This window comes from Carcharhinus amblyrhynchos, chromosome 10 (genome assembly GCF_965287045.1).
Source record: "Carcharhinus amblyrhynchos chromosome 10, sCarAmb.v2.hapA, whole genome shotgun sequence".
NCBI classification, from domain to species: Eukaryota; Metazoa; Chordata; class Chondrichthyes; order Carcharhiniformes; family Carcharhinidae; genus Carcharhinus; species Carcharhinus amblyrhynchos.
The window spans coordinates 32091569-32109257 of NC_137333.1; the positions used below are offsets into that span (position 1 = coordinate 32091569).

General features: G+C 43.2%; 1 protein-coding gene across 4 annotated transcripts in view; it reads right to left on the minus strand.

The window, feature by feature from the left end:
* myo16 (myosin XVI) overlaps window positions 1-17689 on the minus strand; it is a 427405-nt gene that overhangs the window by 63834 nt on the left and 345882 nt on the right. For all 4 annotated transcript variants that reach the window (XM_080196876.1, XM_080196874.1, XM_080196875.1 and 1 more), the window contains one exon: window positions 1017-1119. In XM_080196876.1, coding sequence (XP_080053002.1) covers window positions 1017-1119 — 103 coding nt within the window. The remainder of the gene's footprint in view (window positions 1-1016; window positions 1120-17689) is intronic.

A 17689-nucleotide genomic window follows, 5' to 3' on the forward strand; every position in this document is an offset into this window, starting at 1 on the left:
CAAATGTGAGGTGATGCAGGTCCACAGATCCTTAAAAGTGGCAGCACAAGTGGAAAAGGTGGTGAAAAAAGCATATGGTATGCTTGACTTCATCAGACAGGGCATCTGGAATAAAAGTTGGCAAACAGTTAGATAAAATGTTGGTTCGGCCACATTTGGAATACTGTGTCCAATTCTGGTCACCACACTACCGAGGGAGGTGGAGGCTTTGGAAAGAGTACAGAAAAGGTTTACCAGGGTATTGCATGGTATGGTGGGTATTAGCTCTGAGGAGAGATTGAATAAACTAGGATTGTTCTCCCTGGAAAGACGGAGGCTGAGGGGTGACCTGACAGAAGTTTATAAAATTATGAGGCAAATAGATAGGGTGAACATTTGGAAGCTTTTTCCCAGCGCAGAAATGACGATTATGAGGGGGCACAAGTTCAAAGTAAGGGGGGGAATGGATCAGCGGAGATGTGTGGTGAGGAGTTTTTTTTTACAGAATGGTGAGGGCCCAGAAGGCACTGATAAGTGAGGTGGTTGAGGCAGACATTGTTAGCAACATTTAAGACTTGTTTGAATAGACATATGAATAGACAGGGAATAGAGGGATACAGGCGGTTGGCCTAGATAGGACAATGTCATTGTGTAGGCTTGGAGGGCTGAAGGGCCTGTGCATTGTATCACTTGGATTTTTATAACAATGTAGCATCAGTTATGGTTAGTTTTTGGTGCTAGGCCACAAATTATCAGCTTGATTGAATTCATAATCTGCAATGGTTGGATGTAAATTCGCAACCACAGTTTTGCTAGTGGATCCGTGATGTTCTCCCTGTCAGCGTTCTTTTTGGAGCCTCAATCTGGGATTCTGCCCTTACATGTGTGAGCTCATCAGTAGCAAATCCGAAATAAGATTTATGTTGGAACACATTTTCCATTTCAATGTATTTATTCGTACAGATATGTTGCTGTGCCTCACTGGCACTCGAGTTGTAATGCAATCACCACAAAAAGCACAGATTACAGTCACATACCTGCCAGCCATGTAATTTACATTGCTGGAGGATGAGGAAACACTTCTCTTCCATAGAAAGCTCCTTTCTGTCCCCCAGTAATATGTCAGCTAGATTTCTGTATCTGCATAGACAAAAACAGAAATAATCATTGTAAATTTTGGGAGTTCCCAAATCACTAATAATAACGAGTAGTTAATTCGCCAGCTTAGCAGTTACTTCAACACCTGCGCTCCCGGGGATAACTCCTGTGCTCCTGCCATGTGACCTTTTTCTATAGAGTAGAATCCCTACAGTGCAGAAGGAGGCTATTCAACCCATCAAGTCTGCATTGACCACAATTCCACCCAGGCCCTATTCTCGTAACCCCAATATTTACCCTGCTAATCTCTGACACTAGGGTCAATTTAGCATGGTCAATCCACCCAACCTGCACATCTTTGGGCTGTAGCCATATCATCACGTTTTCACCTGAGCACTCGGTCTTCATCTTCCCCATTTAGTTGAAAGACCCATTGGCATGAGATATGCGCCATAGAAGCAATATACAGACCGTTGTGAGACATATAAGCCAAACGAGCTAGCGATGCATAACTATTTACATGTACAGTGCGGCATGACAGCTGAAATTCGATAGCCAGTTCTTAATGTTCTGAGAGTGCAGATGTTGACCTTTGGAGAAACCTATATGTCCACTGGTTTAAGGGGTCTGTGCCATAGACTGGATGACTGAAGTGCTGTGTCAATGTTGGCGCTGGCTCTGATACCTATAGAACTTGATAGTGGTTGCATACATAGTGGGCACTGTCTGAGGCTATCATGTAACTGTTCAGTTGTGGGCATGACTGTGTACCACCGTCATCTGGTCATGGCCACATGCAATGAGGATCATTTGACCAGGTATTAGAGGGCCCTTGGTACCTTGATTGTAGTGAATCTTCCTTCTCAATCTGTGATGCTTGGGGACATCATTCACTTCGGCTTCATGTTTGGGCTGCAGCAGAGTCCTAGCACTAGGAATTGAGGTCCTGGTGTGCATGGAAAAGAGTCATTGTGCTGACGTGGGCAAAACCTATCGTGGTAGGTTAAGCAGGCTGAGGATTGAAGCAGGGCACATTTCTTTAGAAGATGTTTGGCTGAGTGAACCACTCATTCCACCAGACCCTTTGGCTGTGGATATAGGGGGCTATTTGTAATATGATGGAAGTCCTATATGTGTGCAAAGATTCGAAATTCCACAAAGATGAATTGGTGAGCATTGTTTGTCATGAATCTCTGTGGGATGTTATATGTTGCAAAAGCGTCTCTTGAGCTTGATGGTGACTGTGGCATTCATCATTGCTGGAATATGAATCAACTAAGGCTAAATGTTGTTTATCATTCCATTCAAAGACATCAGCTGCTGTGAATGACCATGGGTGGTATGGACCTCATATAAATGTACCAGTTCTTTTGTATGATGTGGCTTGAATGGATTGTACGATGCGCATCTGGGAACTTCCCTTTCCATGTATGCACTGTGATTCTCTGGCTCTGTATCTGGCTGCTTTGAATCTGGGGTATCGCTGGTGAAGAGTTGGGTGTGGTACTTCTGAAGGGATGAAGAAGTGCTGGCCACACAGTATTAGTCCACCTTGTCCTGTTAGTTCCTCTCTGACAAAGAATATGCAGAGCTCGTGGGGAAGCTCCCTTGACGACTCTTGTCAGCCCTTCATGAAGACATCATGCAATCGTCTGCATGTGATGTTTGCCTGGAAGGCATCTTTGAGTTCCTGAATTTGATGAGAGGACAGTACCTCTATTGTCATGATGTCTATGTCAATGAACTGCCTGGTCTGCAATGGATAAGAAAACTTTGAAGTGGGCATCAGCCAAGTTCACCTCATTACCATGTTTGTAGATGCTGCAGAGATTGTAACATTGCAGCTTTCGTATCATGTACTGCAGTTGTGTAGATACAGTAAAGAGAGGCTTTTTTTTAGATAATTACGAGTGGCTGATGATCCAATTCAACAGCTGTAAGACAACCATGTAAGAAGGTTCCTTTTCATTCTGTATATGATGAGTCTCAGTTCTGGATGCAGACTGCTGATATAATGTTGTGAAGTTGAGTTTGTGAAGTTGGAATTTGATGTTGGCAATGCTAAATGAAAAAAAACACTGTGTGAACCCTTTAAAAGCTGGTGTTTTGTTTCAGTGCTTGGAGATTTAAAATGCAAAGTACGTACAGAGTCCAAGCTGAAACATTTGTATCAAAAAGTCAAGACAAGACAACCTGTTTTTTTTAAATTTACTCAATCAATCAATTTAAAGCAGGCACTCAGCTACCAGCAACACCAGACCAATCCTATTGTAGACAAATTGATAGATCATCACAGGTATAAAAGAGAGTGCAAGGGGTTAAAAACAGGAGATACCAACTGCCACCTTTCAAGTCTCAAGAGAGAGAGAGCAGTTGTCAACTCTACAAACTTCAGATATCTCTTAAGAGAATGCGCCATCTAATTAGAGAAAGGTACCAAATCAGAAAGAACTTTCAGATAGAGGAATCAGCAGAAGAACTCAAAGTTTTCAAAAGCTACAAAACTTGGTTGAACATTTTAAGAGTGACTGCATTTTGTTTTTTTGATTAATGAATGAGTATTGTATTCTTTTGAACAGCATTCCATTAGAATCCTATTTTGTTCGGTATGTTCCTTATTGAGTTAAAGTTCTCTGTTAGTTGAATAAATAAATGGTGAATTTTTCATTTTAAAGTGAAGGTCAGGTATTTCTGTTAGTTAACCACTAAGTGTTACTGAAGAACAGTTCACACTGTTCCACATACTTTCAACAAATTACTTTCTATATACTTTTAACAAAGAGATATTCCTTTTTGGGGGATTTGGCATTACATCTCAAAAGGGGGGACAATCTCTGCATCGTAGCAATAAGTATAGGTGCTCAAAAGTCAAAGTAATGTAGCCCTGGAAGGGCTGAAGGTGCTTGTTTGAGTATTTTGAAAACTGCTGTGTGGTGCTCTTGCCAGGACTATTTTACGTCCTTTTGGGGAAGTGACAAAGCGGTCCAGTGACCTCAGTATAACACAAGATGAGCTTAGAAAGATACTTTGCCATACCAAGAAAGCACTGTAAGACATGCTTGTTTTACAGAGGCCCTCTGTCATATAGATGTTGTCTTGTATGGGTTGGCTTTACACCAATGGCTGAGAGCAAATGGATCATGTAAGGAACCTGTTTGACCCTGAATCTGCGTTTCACACTGTTGAGGATGACGCGAAGATGTGCATAGTTTTCTTGCATAGTATGACCCCAGACCAGGATGTCATCGACAATGATCTCGCAAGATTGGCTTGCAAACAGTTAATCCATGCACCACTGGAAGACCTAGAGACTGGACAAAGAAAATGTTATTTGCCTATCGAAAACATTAACATGGTTAGTTTCGAGGATTACTCATCTAATCAGAATCTGCATTTTGCATTAAGGATCCTGAAAACTTTGGCATTTGGCACGTCTCTTACCACATGTTTCACTGTCTTCATCAGGTGATGAGGTCTGACCAGCACCTTGTTCAGATTTACTGGGTCAATACATGTTCTGATGGTACCATCTATTTTTATTGCTGCTTCCATTCTGAAACCCATTCTGTGGCCTTGTCTATGGGAGTTATGACACCTAATGCTGTTATCCAATGCAGCTCATTGACTACTTTCTCTTTCATGGCTATTGGTACTCTTCTCAGGGTACAAATGTTAGTGGTACCGAATCATCTCGTCTCATGTGATATATTACTGGTAGCGTACCAATGATCTCACAGTTGAAAAGGTTTTTTTTATTCTGTCATCTCTGGGGTCTGGTGTTGTAAAGCATACACTTCTGGATAAGGTGAATGAACCCAAGCCGTCCGAAGCTTGAGTAGTGGCCTTACATTCTGATCATCTATATGAAACTTGAACGGCCCTCTATGCAGTAGGGCTACACCATTCATGTAGATGATTTGTCTGTCATAAGCCATAAGGGCTATCCTAGTGCTGGGGTTTGATGCTGTATATGGGTCTAGCTTCTGTAACATTTGGCTGGACACTACATTATGCTTTGCTCTAGTGTCAATCTTTATCGTCAGTTTTGCAAATTAAGTCGTAGGTGGTGAAGATCTCACCCTTTTTCTGTGAAAATGTTGACACCTCCGCAAGAGCATTGTTGGAAGCTCTATAGCTTTGCTGTTTTGGCTAAGCTCCACTTCATTCACCTTATGGATGCTTCTACCCATGTAGGAACAACCAGCTGCCATGTTGCTGATGGCAGGGAAGAGATGCTGTCCTTTCGATCTGCAGCACTCTGCAATGGCCAGCACCCTCCGAACAGAACTGTTTGGAGGGTGGCTGGCCATTGCAGTTGGAGCAGAGTGCATCCTGCATTATGCATATTTCCATTGCCTGCCTAAAATCTCTGCTTTTTTTTTCTGATTGTCTGTTTAACATATAGATACCAATGGCTATTTGTAATATTAGATTTTTTCTCACAGCGACTTCTTGCAGACTAAATCACTATGGATTCCACAAAATATGCAATCCCTGATTAGTTCATTAGTGAGAGTTCCAAATGCACATTTCTTTGCCAACATTTTCGGGAGCTGAGACGTTCTCTCCACAGCAGACTGTGAAATTTACATCCTCAGAAACTCACGTACTGAACTTGAATTTCCACGAAATGGACTTAAGGCAGATGATCAGCCATGATCTAACTGAATAGCAGAACAGGCTCAATGGGCCAATTGTAAGATTGAAGTGTGTTTGAGTTTGAAGGTGTTTATGTTTTTTGAAATCTTATAATGAAATTCTAACCTTATTGAATTTTAATTGTGTGTTATATAAGTGTTGTGAAACCTTGCTTTATATAAAACAACAGTGAATCTACTGGCTGGAAACCCCTAACTGATCAAGAGAAAGACTAAAGCCACATTCCTGTAATTTAGGGTCATAGTCAAGGGTGGCTGCACATATGCATCATTATACCTTCTATCAATGAAAAACCAATGAAATGGGGGCAATTCTCAGCTTGCATCAACCATCAGGGAGAATGACGAGACTGGCGCAAAATATAGCGAGAGTTGGGAAATGCAATACTTGCTGGTGAGATTACATTTCCCAATTTCCACGCCCCTCACCAGCAACGTAACGTGAATCCTGTCATGGAAGGTCAGCAACCTCATTTAAATACATCAACATATCATTAGCAAGGCTTCCTGCTGGGATTTCCCCCTCACTGAATATTCATTTCATATAATAACCGAATAAAAACGAGAACCTAGCGACCTCCCTCCAAAGCAGATATTGCAGGCGATCACCCAAATCACCATCACCCTCCAGGGTGCCAATTGCAGAGCTGGCACTGGAGAGGATGTGCGAGATCCAAAGAAGTGACACTGAGAACCAATGGGGAGAGGAGTGGGTCGCTGGGGAATGGGGTCGCTTGCAGGCCTAGGCAGTCCTTCATGGCTGTGAGCCTCTAGGTTCAAAGGGGTCTGAAGGCTGGGTTGCAGGCAGTGCTTCCTCTGTCTTCCTTGCTGGGCTTGTGGTGATATCACCGCAGAGGGATTGTCCTTCCAGAGTGGCAGCTGGAAAGTGGGTGGGAGCAGGTGAATTCACAGGGTTAGCTCAGGGGGTGACTGTGAGGGCCCTGGATGAGGTCCCATGAGATGCCAGGCTCTATTGGCAGAGACTCTCTCAAGGGGTGGTCCCCAGCCTCATGAGGGTTAATATCGTGAGGTATTTTATAAATACATTAAAGAGAAGAGATAACTAGGGAAAAAAATAGGACCCATTAGGGACAAAGAGGACAATCTGTGCATTAAGCCACAGGATATTGGAAGGGGGTTAAATGAATACTTCGCTTTGTCTTCACTCAGGAAAAGAAGAACGTAGGTTTGAATTCAGGAAGAGAGACTGTTAAGAACTTGCACAGTTTGACATAAGAAATGGAAAGGTATTGGAAGTTAAAATGGGCTTAAAAATGGACAAATTCGCAGGTCTAGATGAATTGCATCCCAGGCTGTTATGGGTGGTGAGGTAGGAAATTGTAGAAGCTCTGACACAAATTTTTAATTCCTCTCTATCCACTGGCAAAGTATCAGAGGACTGGAAGATGGCTAATGTGGTTCCAATTTTCAATGATAGGGAAATGATAGGGACAGTCTGAAGGAGAGGATTAGTATCCACTTGGAAAGGCATGGGTTAATTAGGGATAGTCAGCATGGCTATGGAGAGGTCATGCCTAATAAATTTGTTAGAATTTTTCTAAAATGTGACCAAGTGTGTGGATGAGGGAAGTTCAGTTCATAGAATCATAGAATCCCTTCAGTGTAAAAGGAGGCCATTCAGCCCATCGAGTCTGTACCGACACCAATTCCACGCAGGCCCTATCTCCACTTAGTTACCCCGCTGGTCCCTCTAACGTCCTGGGACACTAAGGGTTAATTTAGCATGTCCAATCAATCTAACCTGCACATTTTTGGACTGTGGGAGGAAACCGGAGCACCTGGAGGAAACCCACGCAAACAAAAGGAGAATGTGCAAACTCCATTCAGACAGTGACCCAACCTGGGTCCCTGGAGGTGTGAGGCAGCAGTGCAAACCACTGTGCCAACATGCTGTCCGTAATCCGTAATGAGCGTGTTGATGTAGTTTATATGGATTTTAGCAAAGCTTTTGACAAGGTCCCACATGGGACGCTGATTGAGAAGGTTATAGCAAATGGAATTCAGGGGAATTGGTGAGATGGATCAGAAACTGGCTTAGTAATAGGGCACAAAGTGATTCGATGCTGGTGCCCAGCGTATACCGCAAGGCTCAGTACTTGGATCCTTAGCGTTTTAAAAACATAAACAATATAGGCGAAATGTGGTTAATAGTGAAGAAGATTGGTGTAGATTACAGGAAGATATAGATACGTTGGTCAGATGGGCAGAACGGATGGAATTAACCTTGATAAGTGTGAAGTGATGCACATTGGAAGAAGAAATAAGAGAAGGAAGTATTTAATGAACAGCAAGACACTGGGACGCTCAGAGGAACAAAAGGGTAATTATTCACAGATCAATGAAGATGGCAAAGCACGTGAATAGCATAGTTAAGACACTTGCTTTCATCAATTGTGGTACAAGAGCAAGGAGGTAATATCGGAGTTGTACACTGTTGGCTATGCATAGCTGGAGTTGTATGTGAAGTTCTGGTAACCTCAGTATTGGAAGGAGATGATTGCAATAGAGTGAGTACAGAGGAAGTTCACTGGGATGTTGCCTGAGATGGAGCATTAGCTATAAGGAGGAACATAGGAATTAGGAGTGAGAGTAGGCAATTCAGCCTTTCAAGCCTGCTCCGCCATTCTATATGATTATGGCTGATCGCCATCTCATCCTAACACCACTTCCTTGCCTTTTCTCATAGCTCCTTATCCCACCTTTGATCAAATATATATCTATCTCTTCCTTGAATTCAGTGTTTGATTCTGCACCTGCTGCACTGGGGGGCTGCAAGTTCCACAGATTTAAAATCCTCAGTGAGGATCTCCTCACCTCTGTCTTGAACCTCCCCTCTCTTACTGTACAGCTATGACCTTTTGTCCTAGACTGTTCTAAAAGGAGAACATGTGGTTAACGTTTACTTTATCAATCCCATTGAGTATTTCAGATAACTCAGTCCTCATTCTTCTGTACTCCAAATACAAACCCACTCCTTATATGACAGCCCCTTCAAACCTGGAATCAAGCTAGTGAATCTTTTCTGAACCACCTCCAGTGCCACTACATCCTTCCTCAAAGGTGACCAAAACTGAACATTGGTGGTTCTTAACAAATGCCTTATACAATTGTAACAACGCTTCTGTATTTTTATACTCTAGACTGGATAGATTTGGATTGTGTTCTTTAGAGCAGAGAAATCTAAGGGGAGGACATGATTGAGGTGTATAAGATTGTGAGGGATATGGACAGGGTGAGTATGGAGCAGCTGTTCTCCTTGATTGAGGGATCAATCACAAGGGGATGTAATTTTAGGGTAAGGGACAGGAGGTTCAGAGGAGATTTGAGAAAAAATGTCTTCCCTTAGAGGTTGTGGGAATGCACTGCCTGGGAAGGTAGCGGAAATCTTACAATCTTTAAAAAATGAGCACTTAAAATACTATTAGGACATGAACAAGTGCAGGAAAATGGGATGATCCTTTCCTGATGACTCCATTGTGCATTTAGTGGTAAATATTATCCATGATGTGGATGCTTGCGAGTTTACTATCAAATAAATCGGTTGGACTTAAACCTGGTGCTGTCAGATTTCTTACTTAAAATATTATCCATGCAGACTTGATAGGCCAAAAAGCCTTTTCTGCACTTTATGACTCTATGGACGGGTTTTTATTGCGTCAGTCGTTCCGAAACCGTAAAATCTTGCCCGAGGCCAACAGACCTTCCCCTTGTCTTGCCTGCTCCAATTCCCATGGGGTGGTAAAATTTTGGCCTATGACTCTGAAGACTCACATACAAGAGGAAAGACGAGTGCAGTTGGAATGAAACTTCACACTCAGGCAGTTTTCAGCCTGAGGACATAAGCTGTCTGGATGTACAAGAACACTGTTTATGGAAGCCGGGTTGTCAGGAATTAGTGTGTGGGTATTTGGCTGTTCAAGTGGAAGGCTCATTTAATCTGTAGCGCATGAGGCTTGGGAAATGAAGGTGCCCGCCAAGGATGGAGTTGTCATACTATGTGCAGTCTTCACATGTATCAACTATGCTTCGGCTGCCACAAGGGGAACCAGTTGCCTAATCAGCTCCCTGACCTTGTCCTGATGACTCAATCGTGCCAATTTAGTCAGTATTGCAATGCATGAGTGTGTCACTGATTGACGCCCTTTCCCTGAGGCTTTCCTTGGAAAGATGGAGAATGAGGAGAGACCTAATAGAGATGTACAAAATTATGAAGGGTATAGATAGGGTGAATAGTGGGAAGCAAGTTGGAGGTGACGATCACGAGGGGTCACGGGCTCAAGGTGAGAGGGGCAAGGTATACCTCAGATATCAGAGGGACGTTTTTTACGCAGAGGGTGGTGGGGGCCTGGAATGCACTGCCAAGTAGGGTGGTGGAGGCAGACACGCTGGGATTGTTTAAGACTTACCTGGATATTCACATGAGCAGACTGGGAATGGAGGGATACAAACGAATGGTCGAGTTGGACCAATGAGCGGCACAGGCTTGGAGGGCCGAAGGGCCTGTTTCCTGTGCTGTACTGTTATTCATTCTTTGTTCATATCTACACAACAGAGAGGTGACACAGATGTGGCCCCAATGCAAGGCATTATGGCGAAGACGCTTATCAGGGCATGACAGGTGGCAGTTCCTTGTTTTCCCATGAGATTAGAGCACAGCTCCATTGAATGCACTCAACTGACCTCATTCTCACCCTTGGGAGAGTTACACTGCTCATTGAGTGATTTGAAAGCCTCATTCAGGTGGAGTTAAGTAGAGTGACTGTGGGGAAGTGGCTACTGCGTGATAGGGAAGGAAGAGAGGCTCATTGGAAAGGTGCTCACATAGGGAGGGTGGATGGGTGAATGCCCCAAATGCTGAGAGGGCTATGGGTCAAAGCCATTGTTAGGACACCTCACCATTCACTTTGATGTTCTCTTCTTTTCAGCTTTTGTTTCGGGAGAATCATGTAGCCTGTTGAGTTAATAATTCTCTTGATTGTCAATGAGCAGCAGTAGCAACATTGATGTGTCACTGCACACAGCCAGGACCAATGCACTGCAAAGGAGGGGGAGACAGGGCTCACTAATCTTCTGGAAACAGGGTGAGATCCTTAACGAGTACTTTGTATTGATATTCACCAAGAAGAAGGACATGATAGATGTTGAGGTCAGGAATAGGTGTATGAAAGCTCTAGAGAATGTCAATATATCGAAGGAGGAAGTGTTGGGTATCCTAAGTTGCATTATGGCAGACAAATCCCCAGAGCCATATGGAATCTATCGCAGGTTGCTACGGGAGGCAAGGGGAGAACAAGTTGGGGCCTGAACAGATATCTCCACATCCTCATTGAGGACAGGTGAGGTTCCAGAGGACTGGAGAATAGCCAGTGTTGTTCCCTTCTTTCAGAAAGGAAGCAGGGATAATCCAGGAAATTATAGGCCAGTGAGCCGAATGTCAGTAGTGAGGAAGCTTTTGGAGGAGATACTGAGGGACAGGATTTAAGCACGTTTGGAAGAAAATGGACTAGTTAGTGACAGGCAGCATAGTTTTGTATGGGAAAGGTCCAGCTTGATTGAGTTTTTTGAAGGGGTAACAAAAATAATTGATGAGGGAAAGGAATAGTGGATATAGTTGATATGGACTTTAGTAAGGCATTTGACAAGGTCCCACAGGACAGACTGGTACAAAAACTAAAATCACATGAGATTTGGGGTGGGCTAGCTAGATGGATACAGAATGGGCTTGGTTTAAGAAGACAAAGTGTCAGTAGAAGGGTGTTTTTCAGAATGGAGAACTATAGCTAGTGGTGTTCTGCAGGGATCAGTGCAGGGACCTCTGTTGTTTGTAGTATATATAAATGATTTGGAGGAAAATGTGGGTGCTTTGATTAAGTTTGCAATGACACGAAAATTGATAGACTTGCTGAGAGTGCTGGGAATTATCAGACAATACAACAGAATAGATAGATTGGAGACTTGGGCACAGAAATGCAGATGGAGTTTAATCTGGATAAATGCGAGGTGATGCATTTTGGAAGTTCAAGTTTGGGTGTGAATTTTGCTGTAAATGGCAGAACCCTTAGGAACATTAAGATACAAAGGGATCTGCGTATGCAGGTTCACAGTTCCCCAAAAGTGGCAACGCGGGTGCCAAGGTGATTAAGAAAACATATGACATGCTTACCTTCATCAGCAGAGTCACTGAATACAAGAGTTGGGAAATCACTTTGCAGCTATATCAAACCTTGGTTAGGCTGCATTTGGAGTACTGCAAAACCTTCTGCCCCCACTCTGTGCGTATTCCTCTATTCCCTATTCATGTATCCATCCAAATTCCTCTTAAATCTTGCTAATGTCTCTCCTTCCAGCATCACCTCTGGCAGCATGTTCCAGGCACTCACCACCTCCACATGAAAAACTTCTCCTGCACATCTCCCTTAAACTTTCCCCTTCTCAGCTTGAATTGTGCCCCCTTATAATTGACACTTCCACCCTTGAAAATAACCTCGATCTTAGTTTCAAGGGCGTCACCGTAGCACAGTGGTCAGCACTGCTGCTTTACAGCTCCAGGGACCTGGGTTTGATTCCCAGCTTGGGTCACTGTCTGTGTGGAGTTTGCACATTCTCCCTGTGTCTGCGTGGGTTTCCTCCAGGTGCTCTGGTTTCCTCCCACAGTCCAGAGATGTGCAGGTTAGGTTAATTGGCCATGCTAAATTGTCCGTTAGTGTCCTGGGTTGTGTGGGTTACAGGGATTAGTTGGTAACATATGGGGATAGGGCCTGGGTGGGATTGTGGTCGGTGCAGACTTGATGGGCTGCATGGCCTCTTTCTGCACTGTAGGGTTTCTATGATTTCCCTGTCTGGTCACCATACCATCAGAAGGACGTGGAAGTTTTGGAGAGAGTACAAAGAAGGTTCACCAGGATGTTGCCTGGTCTCGACAGTGTTGACTATGAGAAGAGGTTGAATAAACTAGGCTTGTACTCGTTAGAGTTTAGAAGAATGAGGGGAGATCTCATTGAGACGTATAAGATGATGAATGGGATGGATAGGATAGAGGTGGAGAGACTTTTCCCGCTCAGAAAGGACAGTAGGACTAGGGGGCACAGCCTCAAGATAAAGGGGGGGCGGTTTAGAACGGAGTTGAGGAGGAACTTCTTCACTCAAAGGGTGGTGAATCTCTGGAATTCTCTGCCCGTTGAGGTGGTGGAGGCTGCCTCGCTAAATATTTTTAAGACGCGGGTTGATGGGTTTTTGATAAGCGAGGGGATTAAGGGTTATGGGGAGAGGGCGGGAATGTGGAACTGAGCCACGACAGATCAGCCATGATCTTATTGAATGGCGGGGCAGGCTCGAAGGGCCAGATGGCCTACTCCTGCTCCTATTTCTTATGTTCTTATGTTATGTTCTTATGTTTTCACTGGAAAGAAGGAGGCTGAGGGGAGACCTGATAGAGGTCTACAAAATTATGAGAGGGATAGTCATTGGCTTTTTAACATAATCCAGAAGAGTTGGTGGAAGGAAGGATATTAGCAAAATTTAAGAGGCATCTAGATGGGTACATTAAAAGGGAGGGAAATGAGGGATATGGACTGTGTAAGGACAGAAGGTTTTTTTTTAGTTTCATTATGGTATCATGACTATCACAGGCTTGGGAGGCTGAAGGGCCTGTTCCTGTGCTGTACTTTTCTTTGTTCTCTGAAACAGCAGAGCCTGTGGAAACAACCGTGAGTCATTACTCCCTTGGATATCAGCACCGTCCTATTGTCTTTGCAGGGACCAGGACGTATGTGAGAGGAGAAGGTTCTGTGGAACAGTGCCAAATCTGCCAGTGCTGACAATGATGGAGAACAACAGTGAATTTGGTCACTCAAGAGGGGAACTGATCAAGTGGATGAGGAAAGGGCAGAGTCAGTGTTGGGGCTTGTAAGAATCAGCAGCATCCTCTCTCAGCACTTGTTGAAAGCGAGAGAACATAGCTGGGACCTTGAAAGGGATGGGTATGTGTGGCAACAGCTGGTGATGCACACGGCCGTGCTATGCGTTTTTGCACAAGATCTCTGAGATGCGGTGATATTTGACAGATTTTCATTTGCAGTGTTCTGTGATACCTTGTGCTCACATGAACAGGTCAGTTGTTGGCCCATCAGTTATCAGCTCTGAGGGACTGGTATTAACCGTTTGCAAAGACGGAGGTGCACCATCTCACATCCTTGCTCCATACCTTCTACTAATTCAGATACTCGCCTCTTGATGAGCATGTACATGTTGGTTGACTGGTTTGGTCACCATGCAAGCACTGGACTATCTGTCAGGTGCATTAACAGTCCAAGTTCCTGACACTGAAAGTTGGAGATCAGCATATTGTTGGATGACTAGCCTGTCGATTTATCTGTGAGGTGACAGATATTAGCCTTGTTAAATTGATCCTTATTGTCAGGGGAATTAGCAGGGGATGGGGTTTAGGTGGCATTATTATCAGTGCAGGCTTCAATAGCCTTCTTCAGCAGTATAGGAATTCTATGATTCAAGCATCCTAATGTTCATTTTGTATTGCCTTGCCTTGCTAATCCTCCTAAAATGCATCACCTAACGCTTTTCAGGGTTAAATTCTATTTGCCACTGTTCTGCCCATCTATGTAGTTCTGTAATCTAAGGCTTTTTAACTCACTACTTACCGCACCACTGATTTTGGGGCCGTGAACTGACTGACCATACCCATAAAAATTATATAGACTAAAAACAGAGGTGAACCAGTACTGATCCCTGCAGAACACCACTGGATACAGGCTTCCAGCTACAAAAATAATCTTTGACATCCTAACATTTTTCCTATTATTCCTATTTCATCAGTTAATGTCTTATTCCCCAATCGTTCAAAGGGTTTACTAAATATCAAGGTGCTAATTTAACTGCAAATCTATACCCATTATTTCAGATGCTGACAATTTACTGATTGCTAATATATTCTCATTAGTTCTGCAGTTTACTGCAATGTTTCTGAAGCCAACCACTAAGCATGATTGTGCACTCACTGTTCTCACTGTAGATTTAGTTTCATTACCTCCTGTTCCAAATTCCAGAAAACATTCAACGTGTGTCATTTACTTGCATTTTCAGAAGGCATTTTATAACATTCCCCTTTGTGAGACTTCTACAATTAAAATAGCTGTGTGAAAAATGGCTTGAGAATAGAAAGCCAAATCTGACAATATGACAAATCTTCAGATGTTAGGGAAAGGGGCAGATATGTAGAGCCGTTTTATTGTTTACATTAATCAAAATATAAAATAGTAACATAGAGAAGAGTACTTTGCGCTTAACTTACAGATGATACAGACTATAGGGCCACAATTTTACTGGTTTGCCCCACCGGTTGATGGGTGATTTCTTGCCTCTTACTGACACATTTCCTAACTCACAGACCACAATCAGTAAGGATAGGCAACAACATCTCCTCCATGATCATCCTCAACACCGGTGCCCCACAAGGCTGTGTTCTCAGCCCCCTACTGTACTCCTTTATACACCTATGACTGTGTGGCCAAATTCCCCTCCAATTCGATTCTCGAGTTTGCTGACAACACCAACGTAGTGGATTGGATCTCAAACAATGATGAGACAGAATGAGATGGAAAATTGGGTGAACTGGTGCGGCAACAATAATCTCTCCCTCGACGTCAACAAAGCGAAGGAGATTGTCATCGACTTGAGGAAACGTAAAGGATAACATGCCCCTGTCTGCATCAATGGGGACGAATTAGAAATGGTCGAGAGCTTCAAGTTTTTAGGTGTCCAGATCACCAACAACCTGGTCCCCCCATGCTGACGTTATAGTTAAGAAAGCCCACCAATGCCTCTACTTTCTCAGAAGACTAAGGAAATTTGGCATGTCAGCTACAATTCTTACCAATGTTTACAGATGCACCATAGAAAACATTCTTTCTGGTTGTATCACAGCTTGGTATGCCTCCTGCTCTGCCCAAGACAGCAAGAAACTACAAAAGGTCGTGAATGTAGCCCAATCCATCACACAAATCAATCTCTCATCCATTGACTCTGTCCACACTTCCTGCTGCCTCAGCAAAGCAGCCAGCATAATTAAGGACCCCACGCATCCCAAACATTCTCTCTTCCACCTTCTTCCTTTGGGAAAAAGATACAAAAATCTGAGGTCACGTATTAACTGACCCAAGAATAGCTTCTTCCCTGCTACTATCAGACTTTTGAATGGATTTCCTTGCATTAAGTTGATGTTTCTCTACACTCTAGCTATGACTGTAACACTACATTCTACACTATCTTGTTTCCTTCTCTATGAATGATATGTTTTGTCTGTATAGTGCGCAAGAAACAAAACTTTTCACTGCATGTTAATACATGCAACAATAATAAATCAAATCAAAATACAGCCTCTTGCTCATTTCCAGCAAGTGGCTGAATAAATTATTTAAAACAATTTTCATGTGATTAGCGAGCCTGGGTGCAATCGTCCAGGTTCACTTGCCTTTGTGACCTTGCTGGAAGAGGTCCTCTCCATTGAGGCCACTCGGGGAGTTGAGGGATAGGGTAGTGCCAGAAAGGGTGGTGCCAGCCTGGCACCATGGCACTGCCCACCAGGGGCAGGGTCAAGCCAAGGCAGTTGGGTAGGGGAATGCCCACTTGCCATTCTGCATGCAATCGGTATGGGGAGTCGGGGCCCAATGCCAGTCTGTAGGAGATCGGTGGGTGGGACAGGAGCACGATCGGTCTGGGCAGTGTGGGTCTTGCGATCAGCTTTATAAAAAGGATATGGAGTATGGAAACAAAGAAGTCACGCTAATCCCACTGGTTTTTGATTATTTTAAGAAAAATGCCAAAGCCAGAGCATGGCAGCAGTACTGAAGAGAGTCAATAAGATGTACCAGAGAAGAGAAGCTTCAGTAGTGAGCACAGATGAGAGACATGAGGCCTCTTCTGGTTTGAGGGATACAGGGCTCTTTTCATGGAGACAAAGAGGGTTAAATGAGAATCAGCAGGAGAATGAAGAATTTGAGAGGAGATAATTCACAAAAAATAACTTCATAACTGGTAAGTCGGTTCCAAAATGTTTCATATTTCAGTAATGCAAAAATTCAAGAAGTTAGGTGATTTGTTTTTGTGCGTAAGTGTGAAAGCAATCCATCAGAAATAATAGTGGAAGCAGGTTCCAGAGTAACATTTAACAAGAAAGAGGATATGTGTTTGAAAAATATGGAAGGTTATCTAGGAAGTGAATAATTTGTTCAGAGAGTCATTATATAAGGCAAAATGGTCTCCAACTATGAAAAATTCTGCATTTTCTTGATCATTTTCCATGTCCTCAGTAAAGGCAGATTATTGTAATAGAATGCCACCTAGAGGACATATTCTTACAAAAGCCCAAAGAATTTCATGGCTAAATAATTGGTTCATGCAATTCCAATTTTTTAGACATGACTTACACAACTAAAGTTTGGCCAGTTGGAGGTGTGCTGCCTGTCATGTTGGGTAAAGATCAAAAATATGCATCTGTTACCTCTGCCTGAAGACGACGTTTTAGGTATTTTGGACATGCAAATAAGGAGATTGGCATATATTTGAGGCACCCTTTCTAAAATCCTGAGACAACTGTGGTAATATAATCAGGGCCTAGTTTTAAGGCTGATTAAATTGGATATCTTAAATTAAAGAATTGGGCATATTAAAACTATAAGACAAAGGAGTCTGCTCCGCCATTCAATCATGGCTGATTTTTTTTCTCATCCCCATTCTCCTGCCTTTTCCCCATAACCCCTGATCCTCTTATTAATCAAAAACCTGTCTATCTCTGACTTAAAGACACTCAATGACCTGACCTCCACAGACATCTACGACAGGGTTCCAAAGATTCACTACTCTCTGGCTGAAGAAATTCCTGCTCACCTCTGTTTTAAAGGATTGTTCTTTTAGCCGGA